This window comes from Epinephelus moara, chromosome 6 (assembly GCF_006386435.1).
Source record: "Epinephelus moara isolate mb chromosome 6, YSFRI_EMoa_1.0, whole genome shotgun sequence".
NCBI classification, from domain to species: Eukaryota; Metazoa; Chordata; class Actinopteri; order Perciformes; family Serranidae; genus Epinephelus; species Epinephelus moara.
Genome location: NC_065511.1, coordinates 26,199,739 through 26,217,831, shown reverse-complemented (window position 1 = coordinate 26,217,831; position 18,093 = coordinate 26,199,739). Strand labels below are relative to the sequence as shown.

Sequence of the window (18,093 nt, the reverse complement as noted above, 5' to 3'; positions counted from 1 at the left end):
AAAGTTCACAAAAAATCAGTAGGTGGTAGAGCATTTTCCCACCGTGCCCCACTTCTTTGGAACCGGCTCCCCCAACCACTAAGGGATGCTGAATCTGTTGACATCTTTAAATCAAGACTAAAAACCTATTTATTTTCCCAAGCATATGGCACAACTTGATAGAACTTTTTTTTTTTTTTGTAAATAATTGTGCTTATTTGTAAATTGCATTTTTTTAATCTGTAAATTGTATTTTTCCTAATGTATTTTGTCTATGTGAACTGTAAAGTGTTTCGAGACCATGTTTATGGTGATTTTACACTTTAAATAAAGCTGAATTGAATTAAAAGCAGTGATGTCATTGCACGGTGGCTTTGTTTTATCCTACTGAATATCAAATGGGTGTTTGACAGCTATGAGACCCTACAAAGTGGGTCAGAGGAGGTGCAGGAGTCTCCAGCATGCTGTGCGTGATCATTGGTTGAACATCACACCGTTACCTTGTACCACTACTCAGTTGGCCCCTTAATTTCCCCCTATGGGGCCTCTCTAGCAGCAGGTGTCAAAGACAGCCTGAGGCACTCAGCTGAACCCATTTACATGCGAAAGTCATAGAATAGAATAAGATATCTGTAAAAGTCAGCAGAAATAGTGAAAGGACCCCTGCAGAAGTGGGTGTATGCACGCATGCACGAGCACAGTGTGGGAGCAGAGCGGCAGGTTGGGAATCAGCAGGTAATTAGTACAGAGTCTGTGCCATTTCCCAGTCAGAGACACGTTGGGTAAGATTGGACAAAATACACGAGCAACTTCAAATGTTGGATGGGAGAATACAGCAGAGGCTCTGCAAAGCTCAATTGTGAATTCACTCCCAACTGCAACCACAAAGGGATTTAGTGCTTTACAGTTTGGCTGATGACATTGCGAGTAAAGAGCCACGTTAAAACTGGGACAACTGGTAATTCTGCCACACAAAATGTGATTTAGAAGAAATCCAATTTCACAGCATATTATTTTGTTAGAGCAGGTTATAAATACCCACACTGCTGCCCCAGTGCCACTCACATAGACTTAGATAGTCATCTCCAAAACTGCAGGGCCCAACAGCCTTTCAAGTTTGATTATCTTAATAATTATAAAACATGAATATTTAAGTACAAGCAATAGGAATTCAGTTTAAAAAAACACAAGGAAGCAGAGGCACAAGAGGACTGCACCTTGGAACAGCATGTTCCCACATTAAAATGAAAGCACTTTCTATGCCCAGCCAGCTATACAGGCTATAGGATCTGACAGGCAACTGCACTAAGCACGGGGTTCAGACGCTACGCCACACTGCTATTTTTCTACCTGTTCATCAACCTCAAAAGGGACCTGCAAATCAAGATAAGCAAAAGCTAACGTCTGCCACAGCCCAGCAAAACACATGACTCACTCTATGACAGAATAAGCAAACTATGATAGCACATTCTTATGACTGTGTTTGCTCATTAACAGTTTAGGGAGGATACTTTCGGCTGAGAGGAGCTGTAAAAAGCAATGCTATACGTGAAACTGCTTGACACAAAACAAGCAGAAATTACAAAGAAGTAATGATAAGCTTTAAAATGATCTTGATGATAGTGACCAGTGATAATGCATACAACTTAGAATTACTGCTCATTCCCATTTCAACATCCACAGCACTGCCAATGTCTCGCCAAGACGCTGTGCAGAGTACAAATATAGGGCAAGACATGGAATATTTATGAACCTAATAGCTTCACTCTTAAGTACAGCCTTCTCTGTCTCCTGCCAAACAGATTAGATGAGGAAAAGAGGTGAACGCACTGTCAGACCACCTACAGGAATAAGTACAGGCTTGTAATACAATGATTTAGCATTAATGCAAAATCTAAATAGGGCTAATCTTACAAAAAAAACTTGGTCAACAGGGAGGAAATGCAGCCCATTCTCTTGAAAAATGCAAATGAGGCAAGCAGGGTAAGGAAACAGTACTGAGACCCAGAGTGTGAAATCAAAAGACTGGAAAGGGAAAAGGGCGGCAACCCGTAAAAAGAAAAGAGGAACTCGGGGAAACACACAGAGAATGGATCTGCATCTCATTTGGGATGGGCAGGGGGACTAATGAACTACCTCATCGCTTACCCCCCTAACCCGTCGCCCCTTCACCCTGTTGTGTCCCTCCTGCTCCGAATAGGGTGATGTAAGAGGGCAAGGGGGCCCAGACACACAGGAAGCGCAGTGTAAACAACAAGCACTGAGTTCATGCCAAACCAGGGCCTGCGTGTGTGTGTTTAGAGACCAAAGTTTTCATTAGATGTGCTTACAACCGGGGACTACAATTTTAAAGGGGACCTGAGATAAACATTAAATTCTGCACATAAACTGCACTTTAATTCTATCAAAGTACTTTCAACTAAGCAAAAATGAATGATCACTTTAATTATTGGTTAAGCAAATATTGTTTTTTGAAAAGAATAGTACAATATGTGAAGAAATTAGTATAAAAAATCTCATCAATCTCATTTTTGCTTGATAAAAAACTTTAGCTAGTCCTTAATCAAAATTATCCTTGATTTATTTTATGGTGATTGTGATCATAATACAATGGCACTGATTGCAGCAATGCATTATCTTCTTCATCAATCCATTTGCCAACTTATTTACTTGATTAATAAATAATCATTTAGCCTCTAAGATGGCAAGAAAATATTGAAAAAAGTCAATTGCAGTTTCCCAGAGCTTAAAACTCACTGTCAAATGTGTTGTGTTGTTTGACCAACAGTCCAAAACCCTGAAGGTTTTCAATTTACTATCTCATGAACAGCAAATCCTGACAAATGGGAAGCTGAACTAGGAAATGTTTGGCATTGTTGCCTGAGAATTTATTCTAACAACTAATCAATTATCACAATAAATGCAGATTAATTTTCTTTCAAATGACTTATCGATTTAGCTCTGGACGTAATTAATCAAGAACGGGTCAAAGATATCTGACTCAGACTGATGAGCCCTCATCAGGCCACAGCTGATGTCTGCCCTAAAAAGTGGTGCTGCATACCAACCAACAGGGTTCAAGACATTTAAAAAGACCGCATTCCTTCGCTGCATGCCAATCGGCCTGTGAATACTGATGTCTCTGTCAGTGATTGCAACAGCTTTCATGCCATCACCTGGCCCAGACTGAGAACAATGCCTGGCATTTAGCTGCTGCTGCTCTCTCCTACACCGGCGTAAGCACCAAAGCCACCGCGCTGATGAAAGGCTCCGCTTATCTGACCTAGCAGCAGCTCCCAGGGGACGCTGCATCTGCTGCTGCCACCAACATGCTCCTACATAAAGGGATAAGTAACCTAGACAGTCTGATCAGTAGTGGGGGGGAGTGTGTCAAGAACTGCCGAACTCAAGACTTTCTCAATGACATCAGAGGATGAGGAGGGATCGCTGGGCCGCACAAGCTACCATTCATAACTGAGAGCAGTATATCTGCATGCCAGCCAGTTGCTCCTGGCAACTTGCTCCACGTTCCGTTTGGGGGTTGGGAAGTGACAGCATGATCTAATTCTCACTGGTCTCAGCGGCCGAGTTTTCAGGTCCCCTGTCAGCCTCAAGGACCAAATTTTAGTCAGAATAAGATGTAAGCTATTTGAGTTTAATCCTTTCCAGTTTAGTTTGCCATGCCCCAAAAATATTTCTAAGCCCTATTGACTAGAAGAACAATGCTTCACGGATGCTTCAGGAACAACTTGGCCAAGACTTATAACTAATGACAAATGGGAAGCTTATGATGAAACATAATATTAGATTAGAAATATATATAATGGGCTTCAATGGCTCTCTAATACCAGTGAAATTCATGAATCTCGATATCCAATTCAATACCAAGGTAAAAACAAAAACAAATGATCAACCAAAATGTTTTTTTCCCAGCCAAAAATGCCAAGAGGTCTTCTAAAAACACTTGATTGAAAAAAGTTCCATTTTCAACAAGCTGTGGCAGAGCTGTTGCTGCAGCTGCACTTGGTGCCATATTCCACTTGTTGCTGTGCTCCTACCATGCTGGTAGGCGTTCTTCCTCATTCTTTGGTATTAAACGACAGACTGGAACACCTGTGGGAGTATATGCTGCCCTGTCAGTGCCGGAAGAACTGCATCCCCGCTAGCTACATTTTCAGAACTTTGGCATTAACTTGGTACCCAAGTATTGGTTCTCATGACATCCCGAATCCAGGGTTCCCACGCATTTTCATGGACAAAATTTCAAAACTTTTCCATGACTTTTCAAGGGCCCATAATCACTTTTTTTCTTGCCCCACTTGCCTGACTAGCAGGCATACATGAGAAACAGAAAGCGGGGAAAAAAATGAATAAAGGTGCATGATGGATAATAAAACCTTGTTATGCTGCAGCGCATATTAGAGCTACGATACGTCGTCAGCTCCAAACAATAATTTTGCCCCTATGTTAGAATACATGGAAGGTTATCCATGGGAGATTACAGTAACAATTTCAGTACACACAACAAAATTCATGACTTTTCCAAAACTTTAAATTAATTTTACTAATTTCATAACTTTTCCAGGTCTGGCAAATTTGATTGGAAATTTCTATGACTTTTACAGGTTTTCTATGACTGTGAGAACCCTGCTAATCCCAGAATTTTCCATCTGTGTGGCAGTTTCTCTTTTTGTACAGAACTTAACACTATGTTGCATATCATGAACAACAAGGCGGTGCAAACGGAGTGGTTGGAGCAATGCTTCTCTGTTCTCGAAGCATCACTGGGATCAATTATTAAATACAGGATATATAACTGGTGACATTTTGAAAGAGCTGTGTGTGTATCCTTGACTGAGGTAGCTCGCAGAGCCGTTGTTTGTCATTCTGTTTCAATATGGTTATTTTCATAAACATCACCTAAAGCAATAAGCAGGCACAGGCAGTAATTTTGCGCCTACTGAACTAACAATTACACCCAACAGTTATCATTAACTGGATTTTTGTCTCCCCACACAAAAAGCCAGAACTTTTCTGCTGGCAACAGGGTCCAATCATGGGTGTAACAATCACAGGTAATGACAACGATGCCAGCGATTCTCTCCCATTCAAACAAAGTTCAAATCCATCAACAAAAACATGAACTGTAATGTTAGTAACATTTCCTAGAAAGCAGGCACGAGAGCTAAAATAATTGTGAAATGGGCCAAACAACGGTTTCAGATGATTTATGGTACACCTGCCAAGGAATGTGTCGGGAGATCGAGATGTGTTGACTGTTTAACAAGCACGCCCTTTAGCTGAACAGGGCTGGGTCTAATATTAGCGGATAGGTCTGGTGACTGGAACTTTCAGGCGACCAGAGAGCCCAGAGCAGCCTGTCTGGGATATTTTCAGACGTAGAGGAGGTGGAAGGAACAAGCGACACAGTCCAAATCAAGACTTCCCTCCCCTTCTCCTTCCTCTAGTGTCCCAGGGAGAAGGGCAACCCAGCTGACTGATAATAAATTTAGGCCACAACGCTGCATCATCACCGGCCTTCTTTCTTTATGCCACCGTCGAGACAGACAGACAGAAGGGGGTCAGGAAAAGCAGATGCCTTCCAAATAGCACATGTGTAGGTTTCATAGGCTTCTCATGCTTTTGGTGAGAACGGCATGTTTTTTGGCATTCAGTCACTTTCTTGCTACCCAGCTGCTACAGCTGTCAGCATCTTGGACCAAAGGCCTAGCTCCTATCTTTTGATTTTTGTCTTGTTGTTTTTAAAGATATTTTTTTGGGGGGCATTTTTAAGCCTTTAATTGATAGGACAGACAAGTGTGAAAGGGGGAGAGAGAGAGGGAGTGACATGCAGCAAAGGGCCCCAGGCCGGATTCGAACCCGGGCCGCTGCGGCAACAGCCTTGTACATGGGGCGCCTGCTCCACCACCAAGCCACCGACGCCCCTTGTCTTGTTGTTTTAACTGTACTTTTTATTTGACGATTTTAATGCATTGCCTTTATGCACTGGATGTTCTAAATAAACCCGCCTTGCTTGTTCTTGATCCAATCATTCAAACAACCTCTGCATAGTCTTTCTGGTCTCAATGTGCTCTGCTGCAGGCAATTTACGGGCCATAAATACTTTATGTGTGTCTTTGAAACAATTTATCCATTTTAATAATAAAAGGAAAAGTTTCTTATTTTGGTAAATGTGCTTATTTGCATGCTTGCCGAGAGTGAGATGAGAGGTCAGTTAGCTTTGCTTGGCATAAAGACTGGAAATAGGCAGTAACAGTTAGCTTGGCTCAGTCTAAAGGTAACAAAACCTGCCAACCAGCACCTTCTTAAGCTCACCTCATGACTCACATCCCTCAAAAAACCAAGTGTCCCAAAATATCACTTTATTCTTTTAATCACCATCATGCAGTTTGACCTAATAGGGAGTTTTGCACCAAATAATTCTCCTGTACACTTCTCAACACACCTATTAATTGCCAAAAAACTCTGAGGTTTAATTCCTTCTCTTCAAAGTAATCACAGGTGGCCCTTAACAAGTCATAGCTCTTTGAATGATCAACTGTATTATATATCAAATGGTCTTGTTACAGGGAGACGACCAAAGGAGCTGAAGAGGTGAAGACAAGTTAATACATCATTAAGTCTTTCTTCAAACACATTCTCAAAAAGCCAGACACGCTCATGGGGCAAAATCTGAAGTTACAAGGATCTTTGGCTCATTTTAGAGGATTATCTGCTAAAACAGTAGCCCCCAGTCATTTTGAGTGTGACTAATAACACATGTAATGGGGCTATAGAAAGTGAGCGGATGACAATGCATGATGCACAAAGCATAGAAAACAATTAATTGTCATTTATCAGCATTTCAGTGACATCAGACTGAACATATGGCAACTAGACTTACTATTTACAAGATGAGACCAAGCAAATTTTTGGTTGCATGTGAGCTACCTTGCGGTTTTAGCTGGTTAAAGGTGGTTCAAGTGCAGGCAAGTTCAACTCTAATCCTGCCTTAACCAATTCAGAGTAAACACTGACACTGTTGTGTTTTTCCCTAATTAATTCAAAATGAGGAGTCCAAAATTAAAAGACCTCACACGTATCATTTCAAAAGGCCCTATCTGTCATTCACATTCACAAAAGCAAACATGACCTGTGCCTGCATGCATGTATTGATCGCTTTCGGTAGTCATTTCCTGGTACATTACTGCAGAGGCTGAGAGTTTGTACACTTTGAGCGCTGGTTAATGGGAAGGCATCCTACATTATTTGCCTTTCGAGAGTGCTGGGTTAGAGATCTACCTCTATTAGGTCAGCGTCTGGGCGGTGTGATTTACACCATCTGGGTGCTAAAAAAATGGACTGACACTGACGTGATGCCTTCTCTATTTGGGGAGTTGTAATCTGGAGAAAGCAGTTCAATCAGTTTTTTTCCACCCTTTTCACATAACAGCATATCATGCCGTCCTCTGCTCTCTGCCTGTCTTCACTTTATAGCTTTAGTGTTCTCGTATTTCTTATTTCCTCGGACTTCAATACCAGGCATTAACAGTAAAGTAGGATTCTGCCTTAAGGAATATTGTGATTCTTATACACAGACGCTACTTCCAGACTGCAGGCAAATCAGATTTGTTTCTCAAATCAGATCTTGAAGACAGACTGTCCACACAGTTATTTGCAAGTGATTAGACCATACTTCTATGTCTAGACATCACCAACCTATCTGCATGGGTTGCTGAGGTAATGACATAGGTGTTAGTGACTACATAGCAACACTGGTGATGCAGCTTTCCAATGCAGAAGCATGAGAAATGGAGGTCCATTATTTGACCCACCAAACAATTTATTTTGGTGTCTACTGTCTCATGTTGTCCTCTGCTAGTAGCTGCATGGATCTGCTCAGCACTTCTGTCACTGAATTTCACAAAGTGGTTGTGTTTTGTGTTCAAAGACTTTGAAACCAGACTTGAGCAGCCAGAACGAGACGCATCTGTCGAAATTTTATTTGAATCGCTTTCCAAACCACCTCCAAATGTGGTTTGAGTCAGATTTGCTAAAATCCCATTTCATTTGTTTGTTTTTTTTCTCTTTTTGTTGATGTCCAGACTTCCAAAAATTGATCTGCATGCAATCTGGACATGCCAAAAGAACAATTCCTGCTGGCAGTCTGAACATGGCCCTAGTTGTGAGCACAGGGGTAATATGAGCCTACTTGCATACTCAGTGCTCACACGTGATTGTTGTCTGCATTCTCCAAAATATTGGGATTCAAAATGAAACTGAAGGAACTGAAGGATATGACTCCAAAGCTCCCAAACTAAGATGATGTGAACACCCTCAAACACTCTTACAGCTGCGACTCAGCTCTTTCACTCCAGCCAGGGTTTCATTTTAAATCTAATGTGCTGGAATACAGAGGAGCCAAACAACTCAAAATGTGTCACTGTCTAAAACTGCACTGTAGTTTCAAAAGCAGACCTCAGCGGCACAGTGCTGGCATGACTTCAGTCGGCTCTTTGCGACTCCGATGTTTCTGCTCTTTCCCCTTCTCTCTCCAAACTTCACAGGGACAAAGCTGAGTCCCTTCTTTCGAATGTGCCGACTGTGGGCTTTGAACATATCTGAACATGTAGGAACTGGGAAGCTCCCAGTCTCCAACACCAACAACACTGCCTGAAGAAGCTTTAGAGGAAAAATCAATCAATCTATACACCAGAAGAAATCTTGTGAAAGGCTGTGGTAAAGTATAATGATTCTCATTTTGCTACTTTAATCCTTTTAGCCATGCATGCCTGGGAAAAGCCAGTTGATTGACAAAGTAATCTGTGATTGCAGCAACATACACTGAATTAAATGGATTATGTATGATGGAGCCCAAACATAGGTTGGTCCCCTTTGTGTGCACCTCCCAGCTGTATGAATGAGATTATTTAAACAGCAGGTAGAGCTAGATAAATGTATTGTGGTAGCATTCATTTCTCCCTGTGATACAGAAATATTTAATAATCACTGCATAAATGACTTGAAGCACAGTACATATCAGGCCTGTTGCTTGACCTGTGCAGTAAGGGTCGCATCTACATTTACAGAGTTACAGTTTGGGAAGGCGACATTATTGCACGCCCAGAAACACATAAAAGTAAATTGTTTTGCTCTTCATCACAAACACAATCATACTTTTGAGGATCCATTTCAAACATGAGCGGTTTCACACATTGCTAACCTGTCAAGAGTCAAATATATCTGCCTCCTGCAGAACATTAAAACACCTCATTATAACACACTCCAGCGCTGCATCGCTCATAATTAATCCTTGTACAAACGTCGGTTCCCATTGTTTTTAGGCTCCATTTAGGCAGTGAATCTAGGAGCACCCATGGGATTCTGCCCACTGCTAATTTACAAAGACACTCCAAAAATGGGATGCGGTGGCACGTATCCCCCTGATTACATAAGAACTCCTGCAGCTGAAGATGTGTAGCTCACTGATCCTGTTCATTACAACACAGGCTTGACAGCCAAAGCTGGTAGATTCTCCTACATTACACGACAGACAAGGACATCACTGTGATCCCCCTCCCTGTCTGTCTGCTGAGGCGTTCTTCTCTCAGCATAGCTGTGGTGAAGCATCATGTCTTTTTTTGCTTAAAACAAAGCCTGCATAATGGCTCATTAACAATTTAAAGCACCGCCTCAGTCTCTTCTACTGTATACATCCTGCTCCTCCTGTAAGAATTTCAGAGATATGAGCAGTGTGATTCGCCCGGGGTGTATGAATGTGCTCGAAAAGGAAAATCTTAAAAGAAAATAAGGGTTCCTATTCATCTCAGCTGGTCACAGCTTAGCTGTTCAGGTACGGAGATTAAAGAGGACAACCAAACAGAGCCAGTTGTCAGAGAGTGGCAAAGTGGAGAGCGCAGAGAGAAGAAAGCCTGCATAAAGAAAAGAGGGATTAGAAGATCTTCTCCTTAAGTCCTGACAGCAGGTTTTCACAATGCTGGGCCAGGCTTTCAACAGCTCCAGTCCAAGGGCTAGTTTTCAAGCACGACAGATCAAGTAAGCTTTTTTTGGTGCCTGTATTTCAACAAAAGGAGGAGGCTTGTCCAATTGTCCTGCTGCTTCCAGGTGTTGTTCACATATCTTGATCAAGGATGTTTTACATGGGAAACACACATTCTTGGCGACAAAATATGTCTTTTATCAGAGATTCTTAGGGATGGACGTACTCCTTCTTCCCCTTCGTAAGAGAGCAACAGTTGAATGATATTTAAATCTTCATTCTTATGTGATACAGCTGTGCATATGTTAAAGACACATGATCACAGAGTCACATCAAGTCGGAACCATATGTCCGACTTTGAGCTTTGAGTTATGCATGAGGAGTGTTGGATTTACGATGAGCATTCGACCTCTGATGGCTTATTAAAGAAAGCTGGAGAAGCAACTTTTGTAAGCACAGGAAGCAAAACAGTCTGGCTGACAAACTGTACATCACAAGAAACAAGACGCCTGATGTCAACGCTATTGCCATGAGTCACAACAAGTGATGACAGCTCCTCCCAGCTTTACAGCACATTCGTTATGTTATTCAGAACATGGCTGTTCAAAGACACTCCAGTCTACTGGTCAAGATTCCCACAAACAGGGTGGAGCACGTCTCTCCTCCTGCTTGATGCGGAGCCAAAACAAGCTGACCTCTCTCCGTGCAGCCCCCTGTCAGCAGGAAGGAAGTTCTCTGTTGTCAGAAGGAGGAGGTCACATTGTGTGTGTCCAGAAGCAGGCAACATGTCAGTACACAATACTTTGGCATGGAGGCTCAAACTTTGAAGCAATGCTGGGTGTCATGCAACTTCACATTGGTAGGTTTCCATTATGGGTATTTCATCTTGTGGCTTTGGCACTGACCTGCATGATCACAGGATCACATATTTGTAATTGCACGTATAAAAGCAGTAAGCCGGATCTGGCCGGAGTGTGAGGTGGACTCTTTATCCACTGCACTTTGGCCCTGTGCTGAGCCTCTCATTAAAATATCCTTGATTTCAGGGAGTTTGCTGTTGCTGCACCTCTGCACCAGGAGAAAATGAGCTCCACTGCACCTGTGCACACACGAATATCCTCTGTATCTGGAAAACATCCTCTGATAGCGCAGCAGCAAGGAGGAGATAGGAAGGGATGCCAGACTGCCTATGACTGCATCATGTTAGTAGTGAGCTAAACATAACATACAGAGGGGGATGGGGTGCTACTAGTCAGATTACCTCATCTAGCGCAAATTGTGTTGTTATATCCCTGCTGGCTGGGCTCTGTGTGAAATAACAGCAACATATATATATTTTTTTTTTTTAAGAGACAGGCATGAGCAGTCTGCTTTGTGATCACACCGGCGTTTTGTTTTCATCATCAAAAAGGTATGCAAACTGGTAAATCTGCATTGTAATGCCACCCAGATTCATATCTGGGTTGAGGTTTAGGTGTTAATCTTGTGGACAACAACAAGGTTGCGTTGTGATTTGTGGGCTGTCTGCATCTGCACCTCCTAATGGATTATTCATAATTCATCAGACAAATTAATCCCCTAACACGCTCTCTGTAGCTTCACCTTAACTGCAACAGTGTTTGTTACCCCCCAAAATGAGCAAGGCAGCTGTAAAGTTAATGCAAGCAAGACAAGGATTTTGTAACTACGTGACAAAGGAGGTGAATGACAAAGCACTCGTGCGTTTTTTCCTAAACAAGACAGGTTAAACTCAAAGGCGGACGGTGGATAAAGACTTACATGTTGCTCCTGGCAGAGTGTTTTCCTCCATTTCGGCGGCAGCACCGTCGCTTTCTGCTCTTTTGTTCATTCAAACATGCGAGTTTGGGCTCTTCCTCTCCGGCAGTCCTCTCATTCCTCAGGCAGAATGGGGGGGAAACTTGGTGGAGTCACTCCAGTTGCACCCGATGTCCTGAACGAACCGGGCAGGAAGCCCGTCCGGTTAGACCCGAAATAGGACCACAAAAAGCAAAAAAATAAAGCAAAACCCAGCCAGTACCCGCCTGTTGTTGACGGAGGCACCGGTGGCTGCTGAGAGAAATTACATAAAAAGGTATCGGAGGGAATTTGGGAGAAAGAAAGCAGCAGGAGGAGGAGTGAGGGAAGTTTCACTCTCCGACGCACCACAGCTGATGCTCCTCTGCCTGTGCGGATGGTCCCTCACTGGCCTCCGGATCGGACTGTACCATTACCAAGAGGGGGGCGCGGGTGCTACCTGTTGTATTTATCCTTAAATTCTAGCTAAATTTAACGTCACGGAAGACAGATACAGTAACTGCTAGCATCAACAGGCCTGCATCGAAATCTAAAGATCACTTTCAAAATGATAAAAACAATTCCTATATGAATAAAATAGTTGTCCCCCTCCGTTCTGATTGGTTCCTCCACCCACAAAACTACAATGCTCTCACACCCAGCCAGTTCACAGTTCACACTCTATATAAATCTTTCCCTTTGGAAAACATTCATCTGACCAGCATGCTAGCTCTATTTTCTGCAATGTTTTTGTCATTGCCTAGCTGCCTTTAACATCTGATTAAAATGCAGTATGCATAAATAGGCATAACAACGTGACAAACCACTATAGTGAATCACGTTTTTATTTAACCAGGAAGTCCCATTGATAGTTAAAATATCTTTTACAAGAGTGACCTGGCCAAGGTAGCAGCCAATCAAATCATATTTAAAATGCAACAAATACAACATATGATACAAAAATCCACAATGAAACAACTACTATTCAAACATAGTGGCCTCTCAAGCAAAACAAGCACGTCTTTATCACCACAGTCTTCGTGATGCCCTTAAATTCATCATTGGATATAAGTGTTTTGAATTTTAGATCTTTTGAAGATTGCTCCATGTCCAAGGTGCAATATGAGATTGCTGTAACAAAGGCATTTAGGGGGGGAGCGGGGCACAACCTAACACATTTTAGTTTGAATGTTATTAAAACTGTTTGAGATGAATTATGTTTTTGTTTTATTCTAACATCATGCACATCTCTGCTACCAATGAACACTTATTGTTTTTTTTAGAACTTACCTTTCCTCTACAGTTGCACTGCCTGGTGTTGCTGGGAGTTGGTTACATAGTTCAAAATGGTGCTGTGTTTTAGGCAACAAGACAGTTGTTAAGATGATATATGGTTGGATTCAGTGACTCACATAGACTGCTCAGATATCAAAAAACAAGTACAACAAAGAAATTTACTTATGTCGGCTGAAAACATTCTTTGTTACTGAACTCAGCTGAAACATGTCCACTATCTGTGGAATTCTGCAGGTCACTGTTTGGTGGTATCAAGGTCAACTGGCCGAAAGCACAAAAGGATCGACCCTGTGTAACCACATAAAAAGTCCATGTTACAATCAACCCAACGTTAGACTGTGCCCTGCGCTCCCACATTTATGCTGGACATCCAACTCCTAGCTGGTACGTGTGCAGAAGAAAAGCAACATGTAACAGAAATGGAGAGGTCGTCCACTCACTGAATATTGCAACACACTAAAACATTTTGAAGCAAAGTTTTAACCTTTAAGGACCTCTAAAACAGGCTTCAGGTTTGCTTCAAAGCATTTTTGAAAGCATGTTATATAACAAAAATTGCATGCTATCAATTTTCCTGCTGGTACAGAAAATGGTATTGAATATCAAGATTTTTTGAAGTATTGTATCAAAGTAAGAAATTTCAGTATCCTGACAACACTAAGTCAGTGTGCGGATGACTTCTCCTTTTACTTCACATAAACATAGAAACCAGAAAACATCGTCCTTAGATCTTTGAGGGTTTTTAATGAGGATCCTAAATATAACCAGTGTTTTCCTGTGTTATCAAAAGTGATCTGGAAATTAAAAGTGGATGCACTTTGTCAAGAGAAGAAGACTTTCCTGAAGGTGCCCTCTTCTACACCCATGCTTGCCTTGCACATGCTTTCAGATTAAGTAAGGGCAGATTTCTCACTGTCTACAGCTCACACTCAACCATATGTACAGTTAATGATTTGTACATGCATGTAATTTCAGTGTAAAGAGAGCACTAGATTTTCCTGTCAGCCGGGTTTTTGTTTCGGATGATGGAAGATGGATGCTTCATGTGCGAAACAGGTTACTCCACCCAACGTGGAGCTGCTGCAGTGTCATATATTTAGAATTCTTGAAAATCTGAGACAACACAACCCAGCTCAAAACACAAACCCAACAGGGATCTTTGTTACGTAACAGTTTTAAATACTGCAGAGTGTTTTCTTCGTCTACCACCTGTGGATCTCTCGGAGCATCTGCCAAGGTGGGGGCTGGGCCAGGGGCTGATCGGCACGCTTGAGAGGGGACACCCCGTCAAAAGGACCCCAGTAGGACTCTTTTGTGCAGCTGTTGAGTCGTGTTCACCCCAAACCCCCAAGAGCCACCTGTCACTGCAACTGGAAAGTGGGGGATGTTGAAGGAGGTGGGGGGTTGGGTGTGCAGGCGGTAGAGTGAGTGGCTGGTAGGTTTTGCAAAAAAAAGGCAGAGGAGTGACTGTTTAATGTGCATGTCTCGACATCTACTTGTACTTGTTATCACATTCTTCCTAATTGCCCTTGATGAATTCACACCAAAGAAATGGTTTTGTCCAAAATCCCACTCTCCCTAAAGTCATTACAGTCTGTTGATTCAACAACTATCTGTAATTGAATCACAGATAAGTATGGTAGTTCATTTACTGAAAAAAATAAATAGCAAATAAGAGTCAATTTCCACTCCTTTCAAGACAGGAAAGACTGAGGGACAGACAGCAGGAAGTGTCTTTGAGTGCTAATGAAAAATCAATAGCTTCACACCTTATCCAGAACTCAACAACACACAGAATGTGTTGTTTGTTTACAGAAGATAGAAGCCACGCTGCTTTCTTACACCACCTTAGTTTTCAGCTAAATGCCTTTTGTTGCCTCCTCTTTTGCACTTAAAACATTATGGGACATGCAGACAAAATGCATCAGATGTCATATATATTACTTTTCAAGTCTCCTGCAGATGCATGTTCTTAAATCTTTTGTGTTGCCTCTTAAGCCAATGAATTGAAAACCCTCCCATCCTTTCATCCTTTCAATCCCATCTCTATACCCGGCCAAGACGTGCACACACTTGCACACGAGCACCTGTGCACACATGCACATTAAAAAGTCTTTTGAATGACAGCATAATGTTAATTAGTCTGTTGCCTTACTAAGTATTATGTTTTCTTTTTCTTTATTTTTTTGAGAAATAAGAGTATGACAGATAAACTAATCCTCAAATGTGGACGAGGCAAAATGAATCCATTTAGCTTCTGTAAAATATTAAAAAATACAACACGTTTGCAGACTGAAGCAAAAGCAATATAAATTTTTTAAAGAAAAATGTCTGCATGGTTTATTTATATTATTTTTAAGCAGTTGTTCTGATCTAACACAGGATTTGCTATAATTCAAGTAAAAAATTGTACATTTTCTGATGTAACACTTTTTCCAAAAAACTACATCTACGGTCCAAACGAGTTTCTATGTTTCTCGATACTTTATATCTCATAAAAATGAAGGTAACCTTGCCTTTTTTAAGAATACTGGACAATGTTACAAATAAACAGTTACTATTATATCCTGCACAGCAGACAGTAGATCAAGTGCTTGAGCCAGCAGTCTGATAGAAAATTAAAGGCCTCAAAATAAAAACATACCTCAAAATCAGGAGGTGTGTCCATTTATCACACATCACTGTACCATGCTGTGCTAATGAGCCATCCAAAGTGAGGTGGATGCAAACAGGAGAAAATAGCACAGTTGGCCTCCATTAGCTGCACTTTAGATGTGCTGAAATGTTGCGTGTCTTTAGGTTTACAGTGACTGATGAAGATACACATAAGTGCATTCTGGTCGCTTTCTACTCTCACACCCCTCTCTCCATTTATTGTTTTGAACTCACGCCAAGTTCTGTTAGCAACCTGTGAGCTCGCATCATCATCTCCATTTGTGAACCACTTGTTTGACCTCACTGCACACAGGAAGTGGAGGACCCTCTCCTCCTCTATCCCTCAGTGCTCAAGAAAGGACTTGATTTTGAAGCTGCAGCTGCAAGCCTCACTTCACACACAGATACCCCCATGCACACACACACACACACACAGACATGCGTATACACGTGCACACACATCTCATTTAACTGCCACTGACTGCCGTTAGCAATTCATGCCTTGAAAAAAGGCAGTTAAGAGAGAACACTGGGAATACACGAGTAAACAAAAATCATTACTACCAAGAGGACGAGGTTGCATCAGTAAATACACATCCCAAAAATAAGAGGAAACAACTAGAGAGATAAGAATGCAGAGAAAAAAGCTCTAAGGAAAAGAGAGAGGGAACTGGGATCCAGGAACAGACTCTATGGGACAAGTGATACAGTAGAAGAACAGAAAACTGCCGATGAGGACTTATCTGTGTAAAGATTGTATTCTGAAGTCTTAGTCTCTCTTTCTTTGCAGGCTGAGGGAAACAGAATATGGTTTGGGTTGAAGTGAAAAGATTTCTGCCAGAAAGACGACTAATTTCTCCCATGTGCAACCGAGCGCAAGACTGAAAACCTGTGTGAAGCCCAGGTGGGTGTTCAGGAGTGGAAAGAGCACTATATCCTGCAGCTTAATGCTAACATCAGCATGCTAACATGCTCACAAATGAGAATGCAAAAATGCAGATGATGCTGATGTTTAACATGGAGGTTAATAACTGTTACGTTAACCAACATAAATTATTTTTACTGTAACGTTATTGCAGTTCATCGTGAGGGTGGCATGAATGGCTAGACCAAATGGCAATCCATCCAACAGGTGTTGAGATACTTTACCCAAAACCCCAAATTTCAACCTCATGATGGTACTACAGGAACACCAGCAGATCACCAAGGTCATTGGGTTTCATCCTCTGAGGACCATGAATGTTGGACAAAATTTCATGACAATCCATGTAATAGTTAGAATAAAAGTCTTCATTGTGGAAGCTGAATCATGGAGCTCCCAAAAGTCAGGGGGGGTATTTCTCTCTTAAATTCTTTTGCATTACCTCACATAAGTTTTGCATTCCCTCAAATCCATAGAGAAAAGCCCCTGTGGTTGAACAGTGCTTTCCAAGTTAATGTTAATAGGTGCAGTAAAGAGTAGTCCTCGCACAGCTATATCCATGGCATAGATTCAACCACATATGCAGCCATTTAACAATATCCACAGCCACAGCTTCATCCACCACAGCCAGGAAGAGCCAGTGGCTGTATAATGTCGGAGCTCCACCTTTCGAAAGAAGTAATGAGTAGTTCCACAAAAATTTCAACCATGACCCCTCAGGACCTCTGAACAGAATTGGTCACTTTTACTCAAAAAAGTCAATGTAGCACCTTCCAAAACATTTTTGCACCATCACTTCTGCAAAAAGAAAGAGCTCCCTCCGTTCTATTCCAAGAAACACGGTCACCACCAGCACCGCCACTGAGTCTAGAGGTCAGCGGCTGTGAATGGCAAGGGTAACCCTCAGCCTGGTAATGAAACAACAATAGCAGGAATGTTCAGAATGTCCCCAGAGAACATAGACCCAGCCTATGTTATATAGACTACTGAATACACTATCTCTGCCTTCAGCAAATGGCAGCATTGAAGCAGCCGGGTGGTGTAGCATCAGGGAAGGGTGGATATGAGGCTAATTAACTATGATGGATTTACTGCTGGAATATGTTTGGTTTTTTTTGTTGCACTTGCTCAATCTATCCTAGCGAAGACATTTAGCAAAGACAGTGTTGCACACATTTTACAGATGTCAGTAGAGTTTGGGTAACTTGCTTCAGTTGCTGGTGCAGTTTGCTGTTCAGAGAGCAACACTGCTTTGGTTACCACGTAGCTGTCTCAACCCAGCAGGGTCGAAGGTCACTTGCACCTGTAGGGGGCCTGCAGATTCATATAATTTACGATGGTGTTGTCTTTTGTTTCCTGTAGTGTGATTTAATCAGACACTACATCACATGTCACACTGGAAAAATGTGTGTGTAAGCACAGACAGAGAGGTGGGGAGAGACAGAGT

General features: G+C 41.9%; 1 protein-coding gene across 6 annotated transcripts in view; it reads right to left on the bottom strand.

The window, feature by feature from the left end:
* Positions 1-12,172, bottom strand: part of map7d1a (MAP7 domain containing 1a) — a 54,499-nt gene extending 42,327 nt beyond the window's left edge. For 2 of the 6 annotated variants that reach the window (XM_050046689.1, XM_050046684.1), the window contains exon 1: positions 11,759-12,170. In XM_050046689.1, the coding sequence (XP_049902646.1) occupies positions 11,759-11,828 (70 nt within the window). In that variant the 5' untranslated portion in view covers positions 11,829-12,170. Of the gene's footprint in view, positions 1-11,758 lie in introns of all 6 variants that reach the window. The other 4 variants (XM_050046685.1, XM_050046683.1, XM_050046686.1 and 1 more) reach the window with 4 other exon arrangements.
* Between the last annotated feature and the right edge of the window lie 5,921 nt (positions 12,173-18,093).